The 24417-nt window shown below is 37.2% G+C and overlaps 1 protein-coding gene across 1 annotated transcript in view; it reads left to right on the forward strand.

Moving 5' to 3' along the window:
* The first annotated feature begins 4908 nt into the window (after window positions 1–4908).
* LOC130721386 (probable jasmonic acid carboxyl methyltransferase 2) overlaps window positions 4909–24417 on the forward strand; it is a 28932-nt gene continuing 9423 nt past the window's right edge. The window contains exons 1-2 of the mRNA XM_057572179.1: window positions 4909–5049; window positions 5505–5688. Of these exons, the coding sequence (XP_057428162.1) occupies window positions 5614–5688 (75 nt within the window). The 5' untranslated portion in view covers window positions 4909–5049; window positions 5505–5613. The remainder of the gene's footprint in view (window positions 5050–5504; window positions 5689–24417) is intronic.

Raw genomic sequence — 24417 nt, forward strand, 5'->3', positions numbered from 1 at the left:
CACTTAAACAGTGGCGAAAACAGGGTTTTAGTAACAGAGTTTTCAGATAACAAAGAAGACTCAAGCATAAACTACTAAGAGGAAAACTATAGAGCTTCTTCCATCCTTGCTCCGCCGGTTACTATCCCTCCTCCATCTCAGCATGGCTAAGCATCGCCAGAAGGCTCTTCATCGCCTAATAGCGTTAAGCGCCCAAATAACAAGTAGCAAATAGAAAGGGTTAACTCCATGCAACTACTACATATAAATGAGAAAATCATGCTATTCAAATTTAATTACCAAGCATGGTAAATAAACTAGCAACTTAAGTTAATCCAGATATCAACAAAACCAGCAATATAACTAAACTCATATATCAACAACTTAACATAGATTAGATCAGATAATAATAACCTCAACAATATAACATCAAATCAGATATCAATAAACCAATAACTAAAATCCAACAACATAGGGTCAGGTGTTAGTTCCCTATAATGCAACTATATGCTGCTACCAAAATGGATCGATCAATAATGTCTCGCAAGACAGGACAGATGAGGAACGAAAACCCCTGAAATGCCACTTAATAACGCCCATGAAAGACGGGACAGACGGAGAACGAAAACTCCTGAATGTCACTTAATAACGCCCATGAAAGACGGGACATACGGAGAACGATAACTCCTGAATGCCACTTAATAACGCCTCGAAAGACGGGACAGTCATGTGGAACGACAACCATTGTACTGTCACTTGGCGTCTCGAAAGACGGGACAACCACGTGGAACGAAAACCATTGGACTGCCACTTTAGTTTCAACCCTATATGCCAAAGTCAGTCAACAACATCTCGTGACTTCATTAGTCACTCGATCAACAACTTCCGATCCAATAATCAAGTCAGAGTAACCACATGTTATTCATATTCTCAACAAGCAAAAGTCAATTCAATTATGCATACTAGTTCATTAAGTAAATCATTATGCAATGAATAATGGCCTAAGCCCAAGAAAACAAAGGCGTAAGCCTTAAGGTTTAACAATGGCCGAAGCCTCAGAAAACATTTAGCAGAAGCCTCAGAAATGAAAGCGTAAGCAAGTATATATCACAGTAAAACATGTCAACTTCGCAATCAAACTAAACACCTTCATCTCAAACACATGCAGTAAAATTAAAGCAGGCAAGACTCAAGGACACTTCTATATTGAATTACCCTTACCTTCGTGAGTAGTACATAGAAATTGCGAACCTTGTAACCCTTCCGATCTTAGAAAATTAATCGCTGTAGAAAATTCTAAGCTTTAAGATCCTAACTTCCGCTCCCCAAAATTCAAGAATCCTCTCACACTAAAGACAAACACTCAAGGATTTTCACCAAAAACTAATGAAAAATAATGGTGTGTGCCAATGTTTCTCTATTTCTCTCGTGTATCCTTTTCTTGTAATTTTCAAAGTCATTTTCGTTCTATATATAGGCCTGAAACTCTCAAGGTTATGGAATGAAGAACTCATCAGAGCATGCCACGCCTAATAAGTCTAAGGAGGAGGTGGAATGCTTAGGAGATCAAGCATGCTTTGTCATGCTTATTAATTTGATGATGAATCATACATCAAAGAGGAGGTGGAAAGTTCCTATGTGATGGCAGCTAGAATGTTGGACACGTTTTTATTCAGATAATATAAGGAATCAAGCAAGCATTTTACCCCTGGTGAAGGAAAAATAAACCGACTTTACTAGAGTTAGAAATGGACCTTAGCTACTTGCATTTCCATACGTTACTGGCATGCATAGTGTTTATTATCATAATAACTTTATTTTAGTTTCATTCACATCATAGGATGAGGATAGGAATTTGGATATAAATTAATTTTGGTAGTGATGGATTTAACTCTTAGAGCTATAGAAAAAATGTTAGGAAGATAAATCATTATCCTAAAAATTCTTAGGGACCCTATAAATTAAAATCACTTTGAGCAAGTTTAAGTGATCAAGTTAAAATGATCCATGAACAAGGAAATGAGTAAAAACTGGCTAAAGAATAATTGTGAGACAATTAGAACAAATATGACGTCGTCATATTTTGCGTCTAAGCTAAGTATGAATTTATGGAAAAATGACAATAGTGATTATTATCATTTGAGGAGAAAATATTTTAGAAACAACCTACTCCAAAATCTGACACAAAACTGATTAGGGAAATATTCTCCAGATGAGAAAACTTACTTCGCGGAAGAGATTTCTAGAGACGAAAGGATTAAAGCAACGCGGACGCAAACTACGGAAAGAGCTCCGAACACAAACTCCTTTGGTTCAGGGTCTTGCTTAAGTCTCTGCGGAGATAAAGTCTAACTTTATCAAATTTCTGGAAAACGAAATCTATCGATCTTACAGTCGATAGTTTTGTAATGGAACATTTGCCATAATCAAACATATTGAATTTAATTATCATATGGATAATTTTCATGACTCACAAAGGGTTCGAGTCAGGAAAATAACATAAAAATAATAGAATATAAATACTTAATTAATTAATATGACGAAAGTAAATAAATAATCTAGTTATTTATTTCAGGGTCTTACACAATTCATCTAATTAGTCTCTTTGTTCCCTAATTATATAGGTTGGCAACAAAGAGACTAATTAGATGAATTGGGAATTGGGGTAATTGGTTAGGGAATTAGGATTAGTTGGGGGGAATTAAGAATGTTTAATTAGTTTTGATTTATAATTAGAATTAGGTTAATTATGTTAATTATCATATGTGTAAATTAATTTAATCTTTTTAGTTTAATGTCAGCTTCATTTACACAGTCAGCACGCTACATCATCACTCGCCGGAGCTTGGCAGGGACTGACTCCATACATTTTTAAAAGTGAAGGATTTAATCCACAAATTTTTTCGATTAGGGACCTTGTTCAGACGGCGACACAAAGACATAGACTAATATGAGGATTAAGCCTATATTTTATTGTTGAATTCTGTGTCTGTTTGGAGGGGTTGGGATAGTTTTGCTGGACCCTTTTAATTGACAGTGCACATGTCAAATTTGGACTTGGTGGAGCAACTAGGATGAATACATCATTGCCTATATAGATCATGGTGGCCGTGGTTCTTCGTTTCTCTTTTGGTGGCTTAGTGACTTATTGGGCGGTTGGAAGAGCTGGCCAAGAATTGTTGCTTTTCCTACAGCTGTCTATGGACCTTCTGTTTCTCTTTATTATCTCTTTGTCTTGCCCTGTCTCTGCTGTTTATTTCCTCTGCACACCTCTTTGTACTTTCTATTCTTCTCTTTTATTTTCTTTTTAAGGGTTGCACTCCTTGTGCCTCTTAATTCATTGCCAATCTAAAAAAAAAGGTGAATTTTGTGATACTGAGAATATTTTTCTGGATGTGATACTCACATTAAATGACATAGTAAAAAGAGAAAGAGAGAAAAGATCGAGAGCGAGATCAGGAGACCCTAACCGATAAAAGAAGAGTGAGAAGGATCTAGCTGTCGAGACTTAACAATAGGGAGACTGGGAGAGCAAAATTTAGAGATCATAGCCGGCGAACGAAGAGAACAGTGGTGGTGGTTCCGATGTAAAGGAGATGAAGGCTTCATAATAGCTATGTAAATGACTACGTAGGTAATAGTGATAATTATATTAATTTTTAAAATTTATAAAAAATATTAATACAAATATATGAATACTCACTTAATCACAACATGTATGTTTTCTATTAGTACACATCAAGTATCACATCTTGATTTGACTTAAGGTACCACAATAAGCACAAAATAACCACATTTGGATGAGAAGTAAACTACATTAGTGAATTACACTACATCACTTACTCAAAAATTTTAGACATTGCATGTAAAAATAAAGTGGGTGTAAATTTTAAGATATGAGCTTTGACACAAAGGAAGAAGAATCATTCAAGATAGAAAAATTCTGAATGTGTAGAAATGAATTTATTCAGTTGTGTTTTCATTACTATATATCTCCCAAATAAACCAAAAGTAGTTCAAGAGTTGAGGGTTGCTCTCTACCACTATAAAGACCATTTATGTCAAATCTCTAGCCAATATGAACTTCTAACACAATCCTTCACGGTCAGGGCTGAATATCTGGAGCGTGAGATTTGCAAGATTTGACATTTGCAGGGTGTCTCAAATTGGGAGGTATCCCAACAAATGGATCTAAGACAGATTCTGATATCATATTATAATTTGAAAGGTTTAACCTAACTCAAAAGCTAGCTCAAGAGTTGAAGGTTGATCTACTCTGATAAATATTATTTATGTCATCTCTAGTCAATATGAGACATCTAACATAGTAGTTAATCTAACTATCATCTAACCACACAGTTAAGCTAAACTAACTAGAGGTAACTAACTATAGTTAAACTGAACTGACTAGTGTTTGCACAGCTACATAAATACTCCATCCATTACAATATAAGTGTCTACTTAGAGAAGATGCACACATATTAAGGAATGCAATCAATTTTGTAAATTTTTTAAAACATATAATTTGTATCCCTATTTTACCCTTTACAATGTACTTTTATCTCTTCTCATAGAGGCATTATGTGAACAAACATCAATTAATGCTCCATTGAAATTCTAAGTGGACAGTTATTGTGAAATAAACTTTTTCTCTTTAAGTGGACAATTATTATGAAACGGAGGGAGTAATCTCCAGTATTAAGGGGTTGTCTAAATAACTCATGCGCAATTTTGGGCTATATCACCCATGACCTTGTTGTACCAGTTATATTGTGACACGTGTCACGTTATTATCCACATCACTTTTAATATTTTATTTTCGTAATATATATTTTATTATTTAATTTAATTTAAATTAGTTAATAGCTTTGTACTCCTTTTTAAAAATAAAATTCCCAATCCCCCCTTTCACGTTCTTCCTTTCCGTTTCAAAAAAAAAATTGTTCTTCCCTTGGCCGACGGCACAGCGACCTAGATCGACGTGGTCCGGTGGTGGATCTCCGACAGGCCGTTTCTCCAACCAGCATGCTGATGTCGTTTGCCTCTTCTCCTTATGTCCTTCTTGAATTGGTTCGTTTTTCTTGAATTTAGTTGTTTACAAGTTCAATTTTTCTATACTATTTTTATTTCAGTGGTTGATTGTATTCATGGAATTTTAAGACTTTAATCTGAGTCTAGTTTCTTTTATGCAATTGTAATGTTGCATACACATCTCACCCAATTTGGAATGAAAATGAGTGAACATCGATCTTGGCATCCGGTGACCAGAGATTGTACCTAATTACAGACAATTATTGTACGGATGTTTTTTTTTTAAAGGATCGACCACCTACAAGTCTTTGCTTCTATTAGTGTTCATTGTATTTTTGTGATAGTGTGATCATATTGTTGTTCAGTATATGTGGCTTTTTGTTTTGAAAGAATATATGTGGCTACTTTAATTTCTTATGCTGGCTATTTCCTTATTAAAAAAACAAAACTTTCTATTATATAAACAGCTTTTTTTCCTATACCTAATGAGGCAGGTGAATACTGCTAGGTGATCATCAAGTTTGGGTTTCTCTTGGCTAGGTGATCTTCAAGCATATATATGAAGTAGTAAGCGCGCGCCTATATGCAAACTAGAGCTGAGAAATGGAAACCGTAAAAGTACTTCACATGAACAAAGGAGTAGGGGAGACTAGCTATGTCATGAACTCTACTCTTCAGGTTTGCTTTTGCATATCAGTTTAGTTCTACCCATACTCATTTTTCTTCTTTTGCATTTTCATAAGATTTCTCTATGGGTCTGTTTGGTGGTCAGAATAGGATAAGAGCATGATAACATAAAGAGTAAATTACACTCCACTACCTTGAGGTTTCCCTATACGACACTAAACTCCAAACTTACACAACTTTCGAAAAAAAAACTTCAAACTTACGCAAATATTACACTCCACCCCATCCACTATTTATTACTTGTGAATTTTGTTACCAATTTATTTCACCAATATTTTCCATCGAATTTCTCTTCAAAATTGAGTAAAATTCTTACAAAATTATATTTGTAGGTAAATTCCACAGATAATTAGTGCAATTTTCTCCAATTTCTCCTTTTGTTTATTTTTTGTAATTTTTCCTTTTTTCTTTTAACATGTTTCTTTTAAAATTTTGATGCAAGTGTTTTAAGAATTAAAGTTTAGTTTGTTTTAGATTAGTTTTGTGAAGATTGAAAATTTAAAATTGCTATGATTCCAGATCGATTTTATTGTGCTATTCTCCAAACATTTGGGTTGTGTTTCAATGAATTTAAATGACTAATTTTAATTTAAAGGTAGGATTCATTCAAGCTTCCATCTCGATCAAATAAACATTTGCAGATTTCACTCAAAGGCCTCAACCATCGGAAGCGATTTCAAAATCTAAGCAATCAACCATAAGAATAGTATTGCGCAACGATTCATTTTTTTTTTACATCGGAAAAGGCACAACGATTCATATTAATCATTCAATCAAACACAATTGGAGAGTAACACAATAAAATTAATTTGAAATTTGGAATTATAACAATTCAGAATTTTGAATCTTTACATTAGTAACCTAAAATAAACTAAACTTTAACTCTTAAAACACTTGCATAAATTTTTTTTAAGGATCATATTAAAAGTATATAAGAAGAAGGAAAGACTAAAAAAAAATAAAAGGAAAAATTGGAATTGCACTAATTATCTGGGGAATTACTTGAAGACATAGTTTTGCAAAAAATTTACTTAAATATGAAGAAACATTAGGAAAATATTGGTGAAATAAATTGGTAACAAAATTCGCAGGTAATAAATAGTAGGTGGGGTAGAGTGTAATATTTGAGTAAGTTTGGAGTCTAGTGTCATATAAGGAAACCTCACGGTAGTGGAGTGTAATTTACTCTAACATAAATGATTGGATAAAGAGAGGATATGATAAGAACATGATATACTCTTATCATATCCTGCATTTGAGGTGGACATGATATTGATAGGATATGATCAAAACAATGAAAAATGTATCAAATTTTACTTTGAAATAAAAAAATATATAATATTTTTAAAACTTTAATTTTCTAAATAGTTATTTAAAAAAGTGATTATTTTATTAAATTTAGTTTTTTTTTTACATTTTTATAAATGAGCTTATGTTTTAATATTAACTAACATTAAATTAATTTTTATTAGTTCGGCTATTTTAAATTTTTTAAAGGGAGTCTCTTTTAATTAAATATACATGTGATCAATGATAAAAATTAATCACATTTTAAATTATTATTAAAAGATAATATTCTTTCAAAAGTAATTTATATTTAAATTAGTAATTATAATTATATAAGTAGAAAAATAATTTTAAATAATATCATATGATAATATAACTTAGTATATATTTACTATTAAAAAATTAATATATATATATATATATATATATATATGTGAGTAGCCTATTTTATTGTTAGTGAAGTATTATTTTGTGCATTTTTTTATAATATAAATAACGAAAAATAATTTTAACTAAGTAGTAATAAGTGATAATGAAAATTTAATTATTTTATATGACTAAATCCAATATTTTCACCATTTATAAATTCAATATTTTAATTATTCGCTACATAGTTAGCCTCTCTGCCCCACCAGAAGAGATCAACTCACCAAAGCCTTGCCAGAAGGTCATCGATTTCATGAAGAACAAGGGCATGCACATGAGTTGACATCCTGTTCAAATCTGCCATTATAGACACAAGATCTTTACAGTCAGAATCACAGACTAAGTGTCGCACCCCCTGATCCCAACCTAAAGTGAGCCCGTCACGAAGAGCCATGAATTCTGCGAGAAAGGGATTGCCATTTCCATCATGCCAATGCGTCATGAAACCTATCACCCATTTACCAGCTTGGTCACGGAGGAGACCTCCTCCTCCCATGGCACCGGTTTCCTCCCGGAAACTGTAAATTTTGTATTTATTAATTAATATTATTATAAATTTTATAAAATACTAATATTAAAATTATTTTTGGGTTATGGTAATAAACAAATAAACAACTGATATCCTATCTTATCAGGATAATTTCTATCCTAGCTCCTCCTCAGAATAACTTTTACACATGATAGACATGATAGGATAAGGGACAAGATAGTGTTATCATATCTTGCTGACGTAACAAATAACATATTACAGCAGGATATGATTACTGCTATCCTATCATGTTTGCTTATCATGTCCACCAAACGGACTCTATGTGCCTATCTTTTTTTTACTTTTATTATTTAGAATATTCTTAAGCTCATAATTTCTCTCACTTCTATTCTGAATTATATCTCTTTTGTAAGAAATTGAGTTATGAGAAAATTATTTCCTTTACAAATTGATTCAATAATACCTTGTTTCTGAACTTGTATAAAATTAAAATAGTTTGTAATATTTTATACTCCTAGTTGTTGTTGGCCTATATGTGTATTTACAAAATAGTCCCTTTTAAGTTACACTGCACTATATCACCTTACTCTTTGGTGCCTAATAATATTTTCACATGTGTCATGAGCTAGAATTTTCTAAAACACATGTTAAAATATTATTGTTGTTGGCCTAGAGTGATTTCACCCAAGGTAAATCTTGGGTGTTTCAGAGAAAATCCTTTTAAATTACAATATATCTTTTATTTACCATGTACTATCTCTTATTCCTCTTTAAGAGTTGATTTTCCCACCCCCAACACCTATGTTTCCACTCCACTTTCAGATAGTAATTTCCGAAAATGCTCTCTTTTTTATTGTTTACGAAGGTTTCAAAAATTCAATAGAGTATTTTTAGCATACTTATATTTAACACCGGACAACATGTTTTTTTTTAGGGCAAAACTTGGGTGCAGTACCTTAAGTGTTGTTTTTGTTGTTAGCCAGTAATAAAGAAACATCTGGACAATTAATCCATGTAAATTAGTTTAAAAAAAAAACCTCCACATGTCTCTCTCTGTTAACCTATTTCTGTTAAATAATACTATCTGTAACACCCCGATTTTGGTGGCGTCACTTTAGTAACCAAAAAGAAACTTAAGCGGAAAAACGTGAATATATATATTTTTTTTATAATGGAACCAAAGACTGGAGGAAATAAACTCCCAACAAAAGATAACAGAATTAATATCTATTATAAATACAGCCCCCGCTGTAAGTAACAGCCCACGTCACGAGTATCCTCCAGTGACAGAAAGTAGCGCTCGTAGGCAAAAGGTACAGACCAAAAGAAAGGTCAAGTGTCTGCAACATTATCCCTCAAAAATGAGAATAAGGCAGCCCAAACGGCCTAAAAACGAGACCTCCTAGTCCAACCAACTCTCTGTGATTCCCGTAGAGAAACCACACAAAAAGCTATAGGCGGGAAACTACCCTGTCCCCAAATAGAAAACATGACGGTCAGAGCTAAGACTCTACTCCTACACTAATCTTGTTTCGAGGAGCTCACACTAACACTCAATCCTACATGCTAACGTGATCGTCGTCCGAATCTGAAACCAGAACGACCAAGTCTATGTACACCATCCGTCCTCCTCTCGCTACCGCGATGCGCTCCTGTTCCAGCATCTCGAACCTAGTTCCCCCCGAAGGGTGAACCGTCGTGAATCAGTCCACCATGGACATCTGACAATGGGCGTTTGTCCGCCAAAGCACACACAGAAGACGCGAGGGTCAACTCCAAAGAATTACGTAAATAATAAATCCAATAGATACAGATAGATATAGCTACTTAGGCTTATAAGTTAGAGATAGCATCCTAGGGTTGTACAGTTCACAATGAATATAAAAGACGATAATAACAATTAACATGCATCAGATAAGATTAACAATTATCAATCACACACAGCAACTAAGTCAGTATGCATGTTGCATGAAATGCAAATGACGGTTAACCCAGTTAACCAAATGCATTCCGGAAACGGATGGACATCAACGAATCAGCCCTAACACCAGCCACGGTGGGACCATTTCGGCCCGCGTGCCTCTTACACCACACAAAGGTAGCCAGATCAGCAGTAAACCCGAAGGTCTGCCATTTCGGTCTGCTACAAGAGTCGTCTACAAACGCTCTTACACGGCATTCCGGGTCTTATGACCATTTTGGAAACCGACGAGGTCCAGAGTACGTCCTGTGTTAATACCTCATTAATGTTGCATGAATGCAGGATGATTAGTCAAACAACGTCTCCGAATCTCACTCGACACGTCGCCACGTGTTCTAGCTAAATTAATGTCTCTAAAAGCTTACCCTAAGGTAAAGTCGATTCTGCGACAAAAGACACACTTCACAACAACACATTATCTCGTGATGATCTCCAAATCATCCGACTCATCTCCATCCGATGGTCAAAACTGCTCAACGAGCAAAGAGTATCAACATACTCGGAAACTACCGGTTTCCCGGACTTATCCCCAGGATAGCCCCACAACACAACTGCTCCCAGAGCACAAGAGTATCAACATACTCAAAAACTTACTAGTTTTCTCAGCTCTTGGACTCGACGACACTTCTCATTTTCAAAACTTAATGTTCAAGCCCTAAACTTTCGTCTGAGTCTTTTATCATTACATTAAGGGTTTTGAGGTTGTTTAATACATTATGGAGGTTCATTATGCAATTGTTTAAGTTTCGTCTCTAATCCTATTAGTTTCAAAGTTCTCATAATTCCAATGATTCCCTGGAGAAGGTCTCAAAACAAAAGGTCCATCATCACCCAAGTAATGGCCCGAGAAGTTCCCAGGTAAGCTGGCCGGGCACAATGCCTCATTAAAAGCACTTCTTACCTTAGACATAACAACCCAAGTTCTTACGTGACTTCAAATGGGGTGTTTCCAATATCATTTTCAAACTCATTTTCCTTTGAGAAGGTCTTGATCCATAAAACAATAATAGGGTACGAACCTCGGTCCGTCCCATCAAACTTCCCAAAATCCCAAAATAAAATCGGCATGACATGCCCGTTATCCTCACTCTAAAGCATAACAGATATATGTGTAATAGCATAGTTAAGTTAGCACAATTCAACAATCATAGCTCATATATCAACACATCCTAAGTTAACCACATAACACTTAGCATATAGAGCAGATATCACACATCCTAAATTAACCATTTAGCACATAGCATGTAAGTCAATCTTAAAAACAATCAATAGATGAATACTCATCATTGTCAGCCGAAGCCTCAGAAAACATTTTCCAGTCAAACACAAACAAGTGCATAAACAATAAATCAAGTCGAATTCGTCGACACCTAAAGCATTAGCTAATATTTCAGTGAGTAGCCCTCACCTGTAGATTCTCCAGGGTTCTCTTCAAACGCTCCTTCACAATCCTCTTTTCCTGCTCCAAGTGTTCCTCCAAACGAATCTTTGAGCAAACGAAGCGAAGGTCAATCAAAACAAGTCAATTCGGTCAATACAATACTAACTAGCGTTTAGACAAAGCTTAAGAAGCTTCAGAGTACAATATTTAAGCATGAATAGACGACAGAACCTCGTTCGCTAAAACGAGCATAACTCGAGCTACAGAACTCGGAATGTCACGAAACCAGCGCCAAAATTTCGACAATCGAAAGAGCTACGCAATGGCTCAGGTCATAGAGACCCAAAAATTATTTTTGGACACGGTACCCTAAGCAATAGGTTTCGGCCACTATGAGAAATAGGGTTTCCGAACTTTTTCTTTGATCTAAATCGATTCCTAGGTATTCTTAGGCGATATCTAGGCCAAGGAAACTCTCAGAAAAATTATCGAATCGAAAACTATCGCAGGGGTATTTTGGTCATTATTTTCAGCTCAGAATTTCAAAATCATAGTTTCGAAAACAAATTAGATGGGGTTGATACTAACGACGATTATGACGACTAATCTTACTAACGCTAAGCTCAGTCGAGAGTTTTAAGCCCAAAGGTTGGAACTTTAGCCAAAAATGGGTATTATGAGCAGAATTGAAACTCGGCAGCAATTCGGCGAGAATCAGCAAAATGAAATCCGCTAAACATGCTCAGGGGCACGCATGGAATAAGTTTAGAAAGAAAGATGAAGTCATTTGGATAGTTTTGCAAAAAGCTCAAAACTTAGAGCACAGAAAAGCATAGAGAAAAGCTATGGAAACGACGATCAGAGGTAAGGATTAGCGACTATACCTCGATACCTTCAAGTAGCAACTGTTGAATCAACGATCAAGCAAGAAATGAAGAAAAGCTCTCCTCCTCCCTCTTCTCTCCAAGCCGCGGATTGTGTGTGTGTGTTTGTGAGGTTTTTGTTTCAAGCTTCACATATTTATAGGGAATGAAATGGAAGATATTTATTAAGGATAGGATAAGTATGAATAGATATTTATCAAGATTGGATAAGTATGAACAGATATTTATCAAAGATTGGATAAGGTTGAATAGATATTTATCAAAGATTGGATAAGAATGAATAGATATTTTGTAAACCGGTACAGTTTTATTTAGATATCGGAGGATTTAACTCATAGAGTTAAAATAAAAATATAAAAGCGATCCCGATTTCTTCCTACTGATTCCAACGTATTTTAGACACGATATTCTCCCCGCTGAATCTTCTAATTCTTCAAAGAAATATCGGTATGATTTTTGGTTTTCGAGGCTTGTTTTTAATGCTATATATAGAGGTTGGAAAACGCGGGAAAATGAAAGTTTCGCGAACCTGATTTTTCCGTCTTCATTCTCCATGAATTCTAAGATAGGTTTTGGCGAAAGAATTCCAAAACTAAAAAGAGGTTCCCTTGTATTTTAGGCGACTAATGCAAAGTCGGTGTAAAACTATTTTGCCCGATAAGTTACTTTTTGCATCGAATGTCGGAATAGAAAACTTTCTTCTGAAGAAAGATTGAAATCATCAAGAGAAATGGGTGTACGCGTGTGGAATCTTCATTTGATGTTCTGAATAGAAAAAGTCTTCATTGTCGGGTGATTCTAGGGTTTTGAAATACCAGGGTTTCGGTTTTGGCAAACTTCCGATGATTGGAATCGGACGTTCGTAGATCCTAGAGTTTCGCCTCGAAACGATTGTGATGTATGGAAAAAGAGAAGTTCTAACATTTCTCTGAAGATTTTTGGAATAAATTCCTACAGTGTTCCAAGGGTGGAAGATTTTTGGAAATTTATTCTTATAGTGTTCCAAGGGTGGAAGATTAGTCTTTTCCTGAACTTTCTCCTTCATAAATTTATTTCACTAAATAAACTCTTGTTCAGGTTTCTCTTCACAATACGTCAAACCTAATCGTAAATGGAAATCTCTCCCACTTATTCTAAGCTTAAAAACTTGGGTCTTACACTATCAAACATTTATATATGTTTTTTCAAAACTATCCTCATATTTAATATGAAAGAGACAATGAGATTTTGAAATAATAACTTGGAGAGAGAAATTTATAAGAAATTAAATAAGGGTAATCTAGGAAAGTGAATAAATTCTTTTATAAATTTATTGCTTTAACTACTTTTTTAATCTAAGAGAATTAAGTAAAATAAACTTATATATAGGAACGACGATTTGAATCCTCTCCTTCAGGATTTCTCTGTAGCATCCTTGCAGCACAAACATGGGCCGCATGATAAATCCAGTGACAATAAAGGGATGGTGCACTGTTGCTGTAGTGAACCACGTTACGTAGGAATAAATGTTATTGCCTTATTGGCACTAGCACAATCTTATTGGCTCACCGCTCATCTAATGAACTATTTTATAGTACAATCATTTTTTATTTTTTAAATGTTTGTGAAAAATAAAAAATAATTCAATAGATAGTGTATATTTTAACACAAATTTTTTACTTTTTATATTAAAACTAGAATTTAATGGAAATACACCGTCAGTGTAAATATTTTTTACACATGCATCCAATGATGAGTTACCAAATCAGAAAATAAACTTTAAATTTAATTATAATAAAATAGAACATGAATGGTTTTGAATACGTGGCATCCAATGATTGGACGTCTGTGTAAAAACACTTTACACTGACAGTGCACAATCATTAAACTCTTAAAACTAATATATAAGTACCTAACGAGTGTTGGTGATAACAGTAAGAAATAGATATTTGAACCCTTAAATTGAGAGTTCGATTCATAGAAACCACACTCTTAGAAAGACTTTTGACCTTATCGAAATTGTGAGAGTAATTTAACACACTAAGAAACTATCTATTCCCTTATTTTATTTTGTGAAAGATAAAAACAAATAGAATATTTTGAAAAGTTCTGGAATATTTTGTATATTTTTTCCAACTAGATAAACTTCTACTGATTTATTTTAAGTATTTCAATTATACTCAAATTTGTCAATAATATATTTTTATTTCAAATATGACATTTGAAAATAAATATTCCAAAAATCTGTGCAAAATATACAAAATAATTTTTAAAGTTTTTTTATTTCATTTTTCGCAAAAATTTCCAAATAGTTAACTATGGATTACTGCCAGAACATTACTCGCGCTGTCTCACAACAACGTGGTTTAGTATTTAGGCTTAATTTCACTTTGGGCCCCTGATGTTTCATAAATGTGCGGTCTGCATCCCCTGTGTTTAAAATATGCGGTTAACATCCCTCATGATTTCAGAACGATCTATTGAGGCCCTTCCGTTAAGTTCCGTCAGTTGACTAAACGGAACTCGCTGACGGTGCATTTTTTATTTTTTATTTATTTTTAAAACAGAATTACTAAATTCATTAATTCTGAAAAAGCAAATTAGTGACGGAAATAATCCGTCACGAACTTAATTAACTTCGTCACAAAATTGATCTTCATCTTCCTCAACTGTACATCTTAAAACAAAACATCAAACACCACAAGTACGAGAAGATTGAGAGAAGAGGATGAGAAAATGATGCTATCAATGTAGAGAAGGGGGCGACATTAGTTTTTGCCATCAAACGTCCCTTCCTTCATCAATTTGATTCTTCATCCATGTGTTTCTTCATTAGAAAAGTAGAAGAGGTTGTGGATCTGGGTCTGGAAGGAGAAGATGAAGTAAACCGAAAGAGACCGAGCTCAATACTCCCCTAGCCTTACCACTTCGTCCCTTCTTCGTCGATCCAGCGCCACCGGTGGTCCAATCCGAATCTCGCACCGCCGAGCTTGAACCACTTCTTCTGTTTCTCGATTTGGTCTCAATTGGTTTGTATTTTTGCTTTTACTACTCCCATATCATTCCTTTGTTTCCCTTGCGTGAAATTTTTTGAAGGTTTGGTCATGGTGTTTTGGGTCTGACCCAAAATCATCAAGTCCTCAAGCACTTCCTCTGACCCAAAATCATCAACCCAGAAAACAACCATGTCCCAAAACCCAAACTATCAGACACAAACAAACCCAAACAGAGCCACCAAACCTGCGCTGTAAGACCCAAGTTTTTAAGCTTAGAATAAGAGGAAGAGATTTCCATTTACGATTAGGCTTGATGTATCGTGAAAGGAAACCTGAACAAGAGTTTACCAAATGAAATAAATTTATGAAGGAGAAAGTTCAGGAAAAGCCAAAGGATCGTATCGAAATCGATAAAAGTTATAGTACGATCGTTACACGCTTAACCTAGGTCAGAAACCCTAGTATATAGCTAATTTTCACTTTTAGGCACGACGGAAGTTAATTCCAAAAATCTTCAGAGAAATGTTAGAACTTCTCTTATTCCATATATAACAATCGTTTCGAGGCGAAACTCTAGGATCTACGAACGTCCGATTCCAATCATCGGAAGTTTGCCGAAACCGAAACCCTGATATTTCAAAACCCTAGAATCACCCGACTATGAAGACTTTTTCTATTCGGAACATCAAATGAAGATTCTACACGCGTACACCCATTTCTCTTGATGATTTCAATCTTTCTTCAGAAGGAAGTTTTCTATTCCGACATTCGAGGCAAAAAGCAACTTATCGGGTAAAATAGTTTTACACCGACTTTGCACCGACTTTGCATTAGTTGCCAAAAATACAAGGAGACATCTTCTTAGCTTAGGAATTCCTTTGCCAAAACCTATCTTAGAATTCATGGAGAATGATGCCGGAAAAATCAGATTCGCGAAACTTTCATTTTCCCGCGAATTTCCAACCTTTATATATAGCAAAGAAAGGAAGAAAAACTCAAATTCTCCTCCATTTTCTCTCTTCAAATCCGCGAGCTCATCCAAGGAAGAAGGAAGAAGAGTTTTTGTTCAAACCTTGCTTGATCGTTGATTAATCAGTTGCTGCTTCAAGGTTTCGAGGTATAGTCGCTAATCCTTACCTCTGATCGCTTTTTCCATAGCTTTTCTGTAGAGTTTTCTGAGCGGATAGTTTATGGGTTTTTACAAAACTATCCTGAATCTTTCATTTCTGATTCAAAACCTCTTCTATATGTGCCCAAGATCACTTCTGCCGGATTAGATTTTCCGTTATGTCGCCGGAATTCCGCCGGAATCAATTCTAGCCTAAAATACCCATTTATGTAGTTTTTGAGTAAAGTTCCAACCTCTAGGCTGAAAACTATCGCCTTAGCTTAGTGCTAGTAGGATTAGTTGTCATAAACGTCGTTGGTGACGTCCCTGCAAAATTTTATTTTTGGGATTTCAGTTTTGAAAATCCTAAGTTAAAAATCATGACCAAAATACCCCTGCGGCAGTTTTTGATCCGATAATTTTTCCGAGTTCAGAATACCCTTAGTTACGGCTTATGAAAGCATAGGAACCAAGTTTGATTGAAGAAAAATCGAGCCCCTTAATTGTGAAAAGTGGCCGAGCCTATTAGAGGGGGAAGGAGGAAATTTCCTTTTCCGAAAACTTGTCTTTTCGCGCTAGATTATCGTACCTTAGAGTATAGATTACTTCGAGTAACCTTAGTAAGTATCGATAGCTTAGTTTTCGATAGATTCTGATAGTATTTCTGTGGTTTTGCTCTAAAGGTGATTTTGAGGAATTCCCAGAGGAGCAAGCCTTTGATTGTGAACAAGTGTTAGGAGATCGTCCTGGAGAATCTACAGGTGAGGGCTTCTCACTGAATCTCTAGTTAATGCTTAGGGTCGATGTTTCGACATTGTTTACTGTTTATGCACTGAGATTGTGTGTGATTGAAAATGTTTTCTGAGGCTTCGGCTGACAATGTAGATGATTCATCTACTGAATGTTTTTGAGATTGTCTTACATGCTATGTGCTATGTGGGTAATCTAGGATGTGTGGTGCATGCTTTATATGCTAAGTGCTAAGTGTTTTATGATGCGATTTATTGATATATGACATGTTGTTGATTGTGATGATTTAAATATGCTCTGTACTGGAATCTGAGATTCTGAATGGTGAGAATAGCGGGCAGGTCATGCCGATTTTATTTTGAGAGTTTTGAGAAAGTTTGATAGGACGAACGAGGTTCGGGCCTTGATTTTGTTTGGTGGGTCGAGACATCCTCTGGAAGCGACTTGGGATTGGGAGATCCTGCAAAGGTATAAGACTTGCGATAAGACAAAATGAAATCTATTTTATAAAGAAAACTCATAAGACCTTAAATAACCTCTAAATCTTTAAGTAATGATAACAACCTCGAAGGAAGGCATTGGAAGTGAAATCTTAATTTTGGAAAACGAGGAGTGTCGTCGGATCCAAGTGTTGAGTATGTTGTCGTTGTGCTGTTGGAGCAGCGTTTGATGTCGTGCTGTTGGAGCAGCGTTTGTTGTTGTGCTGTTGGAGCAGCTATGTTGTTGGGCTATCCTGGGGATAAGTCCGGGGAATTGATAGTTCCCGAGTATGTGATACTCTTGTGCTGTTGGAGCAGCTATGTGTTGTTGTGAAGTGTGTCTTTTGGTCGCAGAATCGACCGTTACCTTAGGGTAAGCTTTTAGAGACTTTAATTTACCTAGAACACGTGACGACGTGTCGAGTGAGATTCGGAGACGTTGTTTGTCTAATCATCCTGCATTCATGCAACATTAATGAGGTATTAACACAGGACGTACTCTGGACCTCGTCGAATTCCAAAATGGTCATAAGACCCGGATTTCCTTGATAGAGCGTCTGTAGACGTCTCTTGTAGCAGACCGAAATGGCAGACCTACGGGTTACGGCTGATCTGGCTACCTTGGTTTGGTGTAGGAGACACGCGGGCAGAATGGTCCCACCGTTGCTGGTGCTAGGATTGATCCGGTTGATGTCCATCCCAGAGGCACGCGAGCAGAATGGTCCCACCGTTGCTGGTGCTAGGATTGACTCGTTTGATGTCCATACCTATGTTTGGTGTAAGAGGCACGCGGGCAGAATGGTCCCACCGTTGCTGGTGCTAGGATTGATCCGTTGATGTCCATCCGTTCCGGATTGCATATTGGTTGACTGGGTTAACCTGCATACATATCACGCAACATGCATACTGACTTAGTTGATGAGTGTGGTTGCTATTTGATAAACTTACTTGGAACATGCTAATTGTTATTATTGTCGTTATGATTTTGTGGAACATGCAACCCTAGGAATGATATCTCTAGTTATAAGCATAAGTGGCTATCTATTAATTGTACCTATTGGGTTTATTATCTACATAGTTCTTTAGAGTTGACCCTCGCGTCTTCTGTGTGTGTTTTGGCGGACAACGCCTTTTGTCAGATGAATATTGCGGATTGGTTCACCATGGTTCACCCTTCGGGGGGAACTAGGTTGGGATGCTGGAACAGGAGCGCGTCGCGGTAGCGAGAGGATGACGGATGGTGTACATAGACTAGGTCGTTCTGGATTTCGAATTCGGACGACGATCATGCTAGCATGTAGGTTTTAGTGCTGGTGTGAGCTCCTCAAGATGGGATTAGTGTAGGAGTAGAGTCTTAGCTCTGAACATCATTTGTTTTCTTTGGGGACAGGGTAGTTTCCCACCTATAGCTTTTTGTGTGGTTTCTTTACGGGAATCACAGAGAGTTGGTTGGACTTAGGAGGTCTTGTTTCAGGCCGATGGGCCAGCTTATTCTCAGTTTTGAGGGATAGTGTTGCGGACACTTACCTTTAGATTTGGTTTGTACATTTTGCCTTCGGGCGCTACACTTTTCTTTCCGTCACTGGAGGTTACTCGTGACGAGGTTGTTACTTACAGCGGGGGCTGTTTATATATTTTATATTAGCTCTATTACTTTTCGCTTTTGGGTTTTATTTAATTCAGTCTTGTCTTAGTTATTATCGAAAAAAAATATTTCACGTTTTTCCGCATTAAGTTTACTTTTGGTTACTAAAGTGACGCCACCGAAATCGGGGTGTTACATTGTGGTATCAGAGCACGGTCGAGTCTTTCGGGAGTTGTTGGGGAATAGGTCTTCTGTGCTAGGTTGTGTGACTCTGCAAAGAGTGAAAATTGATTGTCTGCAAGCGATTTTTCGCTTAAAAATTGATTGAAGTTATTGCTTAATCATATTGTATAGTTATACTAGATGCTATCTTATGATGAGTACTAACTGTTTGTTTAACTTAACAGAACATGGTGAATACTAATCAGCTAGCTGAGATGATGGCCACTATGGCCCAAGCGGTAACAGCGCAGGCCCAAGCGGTAACAGCACAGGCAAATGATAATGCCATGAGGCGTGCTACTGAAGAAGCACGTGAACAGCATCAACGTCAGAGAGAGATAACTCTGGACCAGAACAAAGGCCTCAATGACTTCAGGAGGCAAAACCCACCAAAGTTCTCTGGTGGTACTGACCCAGACGCAGCGGATCTCTGGATTCAGGAAATCGAGAAGATATTCGGCGTACTACAAACTGCTGAGGGTGCCAAAGTGGGCATGGCGACTTATCTGCTACTCGGGGATGCTGAGTACTGGTGGAGAGGCGCCAGGGGGATCATGGAAGCCAACCATGAAGAGATTAACTGGAACTCTTTCCGGACCGCGTTTTTGGAAAAGTACTTTCCAACAAGTGCTCGGGATGAGAGGGAGGCACAGTTTCTGACACTCCGTCAGGGAGGTATGTCGGTACCAGAATTTGCTTCCAAGCTGGAATCTTTGGCGAAGCATTTTCAATTCTTTCATGACCATGTGAATGAGCGCTACATGTGCAAGCGCTTTGTGAATGGACTGAGGCCTGATATTGAGGACTCCGTGAGGCCATTAGGAATCATGCGTTTTCAGTCGTTGGTGGAGAAAGCCACGGAAGTGGAGCTGATGAAGAATAGGAGGTTGAACCGTGTTGGAACTGGAGGGCCGATGAGGTCGGGCTCTCAAAATTTTCAAAGCCAAGGAAAATTTCAGAGCAGGAAGCCATATCAACGTCCTGCTGGAGAAGGGTTTACTTCAGGATCTTACAGACCCATGACGGGTACTGCTGGTGGTTCTGGAGATCGGACTTTGAACAGGGAGGTGACCTGTTTCAGATGTGGGAAGCCGGGGCACTATGTTAATGCTTGTCCCGACACACGGCCCAAATGCTTTAATTGTAACAGAATGGGGCATAATGCCGGTCAGTGCAGAGCACCCAAGACGGAGCCAACCCTGAACACTGCTCGTGGAAAGCGTCCTGCTACTAAGGCAAGAGTCTACACCATGGACGGTGAGAGAGCTGAGGGGTTTGTCAGAGGAGAGCGCAAGAACGATGGTAACTTTTTAACCATTCTTTCTCATTCTATTATAATATGTTCCACTACTCTCGTAGCGTGTGCAAACACACCTAACTTACATATACTGTCTGAGCTTTAACCTTATAGTGAGTACATCTATTAAGACTTTACTCAGTTATTGCTCGTATATTAACTATAGAAGTACACGAGGTTTAGGATAACATGCTAAGCCTAGGAAGTAGTCTTCCACCGATACGTTCAAACGGAAGTATATTGTGGAGCCGACCCAAGCTATTGAGCTGGATGACAGTAAGTTGAAGGATGAGATGACGAAATGACTGGTTAAGTCCCTTGAGGTATAGTTATGATTTGAACCTCTAGAGGTTAAGTCTTGATCTGTGTGAAGTGTTTAGAATTTCAATAAGTCGAAATTGGTTTGAGTGAGGAATGTTTTGAGGACGAAGACGACAATAATGGATTATTGGATATTAAGAAGATGATTAGCTTATGAGTGGTCAATGAATGGATGATTAAGGAGACGAGTCTTGTCATGCACGAGGTATTAAGACTCAAGTCGAGTTTTAGACTTGAACTGTGACTAAGTAGAAGATTGATTTCATGGTGCGAGTGATGATGATCACGAAGTTAGAAGTAACGTTAATGGACTATTAGATTCCAAGGCAATAGTTTGACTAGGAGTTATCAAGCGACCGAGTTGAGTTTGGATCATGAGTGAACATCACGAGGACAAGTTGAGCATTCACTCCGGAACACAGAGAAGTACCGAGCTACTAATCAGTAATTTGGACGAACAAAAGCAAAGGAGCAAGTGGTTAAGGTTGTGCGATTGCACGAATGCCAACAAATATTATTTCCAACGGAGACCCGACGCAAGTGGTCGAACCGGACAACATAGAGTTGGAAGATGATATGTCTTTTGAGACGCCGTCGGTCAGCACTGGGACTAGAAGAGTGAAACAATCAAGGAGAAGGCAGAGTGCTTTAGTGAAAGTTATTTGGAATGAAGACACGGATGGTGCTATATGAGAGTTAGAGGAAAAGACTAAGGAATAATATTCGGAGTTTTGCTAACCCTTAAGTTTCGAGGTCGAAACTTTCTTTTTGGAGGGTAGTAATGTAAGACCCAAGTTTTTAAGCTTAGAATAAGAGGAAGAGATTTCCATTTACGATTAGGCTTGATGTATCGTGAAAGGAAACCTGAACAAGAGTTTACCAAATGAAATAAATTTATGAAGGAGAAAGTTCAGGAAAAGCCAAAGGATCGTATCGAAATCGATAAAAGTTATAGTACGATCGTTACACGCTTAACCTAGGTCAGAAACCCTAGTATATAGCTAATTTTCACTTTTAGGCACGACGGAAGTTAATTCCAAAAATCTTCAGAGAAATGTTAGAACTTCTCTTATTCCATATATAACAATCGTTTCGAGGCGAAACTCTAGGATCTACGAACGTCCGATTCCAATCATCGGAAGTTTGCCGAAACCGAAACCCTGGTATTTCAAAACCCTAGAATCACCCGACTATGAAGACTTTTTCTATTCGGAACATCAAATGAAGATTCTACACGCGTACACCCATTTCTCTTGATGATTTCAATCTTTCTTCAGAAGGAAGTTTTCTATTCCGACATTCGAGGCAAAAAGCAACTTATCGGGTAAAATAGTTTTACACCGACTTTGCACCGACTTTGCATTAGTTGCCAAAAATACAAGGAGACATCTTCTTAGCTTAGGAATTCCTTTGCCAAAACCTATCTTAGAATTCATGGAGAATGATGCCGGAAAAATCAGATTCGCGAAACTTTCATTTTCCCGCGAATTTCCAACCTTTATATATAGCAAAGAAAGGAAGAAAAACTCAAATTCTCCTCCATTTTCTCTCTTCAAATCCGCGAGCTCATCCAAGGAAGAAGGAAGAAGAGTTTTTGTTCAAACCTTGCTTGATCGTTGATTAATCAGTTGCTGCTTCAAGGTTTCGAGGTATAGTCGCTAATCCTTACCTCTGATCGCTTTTTCCATAGCTTTTCTGTAGAGTTTTCTGAGCGGATAGTTTATGGGTTTTTACAAAACTATCCTGAATCTTTCATTTCTGATTCAAAACCTCTTCTATATGTGCCCAAGATCACTTCTGCCGGATTAGATTTTCCGTTATGTCGCCGGAATTCCGCCGGAATCAATTCTAGCCTAAAATACCCATTTATGTAGTTTTTGAGTAAAGTTCCAACCTCTAGGCTGAAAACTATCGCCTTAGCTTAGTGCTAGTAGGATTAGTTGTCATAAACGTCGTTGGTGACGTCCCTGCAAAATTTTATTTTTGGGATTTCAGTTTTGAAAATCCTAAGTTAAAAATCATGACCAAAATACCCCTGCGACAGTTTTTGATCCGATAATTTTTCCGAGTTCAGAATACCCTTAGTTACGGCTTATGAAAGCATAGGAACCAAGTTTGATCGAAGAAAAATCGAGCCCCTTAATTGTGAAAAGTGGCCGAGCATATTAGAGGGGGAAGGAGGAAATTTCCTTTTCCGAAAACTTGTCTTTTCGCGCTAGATTATCGTACCTTAGAGTATAGATTACTTCGAGTAACCTTAGTAAGTATCGATAGCTTAGTTTTCGATAGATTCTGATAGTATTTCTGTGGTTTTGCTCTAAAGGTGATTTTGAGGAATTCCCAGAGGAGCAAGCCTTTGATTGTGAACAAGTGTTAGGAGATCGTCCTGGAGAATCTACAGGTGAGGGCTTCTCACTGAATCTCTAGTTAATGCTTAGGGTCGATGTTTCGACATTGTTTACTGTTTATGCACTGAGATTGTGTGTGATTGAAAATGTTTTCTGAGGCTTCGGCTGACAATGTAGATGATTCATCTACTGAATGATTTTGAGATTGTCTTACATGCTATGTGCTATGTGGGTAATCTAGGATGTGTGGTGCATGCTTTATATGCTAAGTGCTAAGTGTTTTATGATGCGATTTATTGATATATGACATGTTGTTGATTGTGATGATTTAAATATGCTCTGTACTGGAATCTGAGATTCTGAATGGTGAGAATAGCGGGCAGGTCATGCCGATTTTATTTTGAGAGTTTTGAGAAAGTTTGATAGGACGAACGAGGTTCGGGCCTTGATTTTGTTTGGTGGGTCGAGACATCCTCTGGAAGCGACTTGGGATTGGGAGATCCTGCAAAGGTATAAGACTTGCGATAAGACAAAATGGAATCTATTTTATAAAGAAAACTCATAAGACCTTAAATAACCTCTAAATCTTTAAGTAATGATAACAACCTCGAAGGAAGGCATTGGAAGTGAAATCTTAATTTTGGAAAACGAGGAGTGTCGTCGGATCCAAGTGTTGAGTATGTTGTCGTTGTGCTGTTGGAGCAGCGTTTGATGTCGTGCTGTTGGAGCAGCGTTTGTTGTTGTGCTGTTGGAGCAGCTATGTTGTTGGGCTATCCTGGGGATAAGTCCGGGGAATTGATAGTTCCCGAGTATGTGATACTCTTGTGCTGTTGGAGCAGCTATGTGTTGTTGTGAAGTGTGTCTTTTGGTCGCAGAATCGACCGTTACCTTAGGGTAAGCTTTTAGAGACTTTAATTTACCTAGAACACGTGACGACGTGTCGAGTGAGATTCGGAGACGTTGTTTGTCTAATCATCCTGCATTCATGCAACATTAATGAGGTATTAACACAGGACGTACTCTGGACCTCGTCGGATTCCAAAATGGTCATAAGACCCGGATTTCCGTGATAGAGCGTCTGTAGACGTCTCTTGTAGCAGACCGAAATGGCAGACCTACGGGTTACGGCTGATCTGGCTACCTTGGTTTGGTGTAGGAGACACGCGGGCAGAAACGCGGGCAGAAT

The sequence above is a fragment of the Lotus japonicus genome, chromosome 5, assembly GCF_012489685.1.
Source record: "Lotus japonicus ecotype B-129 chromosome 5, LjGifu_v1.2".
Taxonomy (NCBI): Eukaryota; Viridiplantae; Streptophyta; class Magnoliopsida; order Fabales; family Fabaceae; genus Lotus; species Lotus japonicus.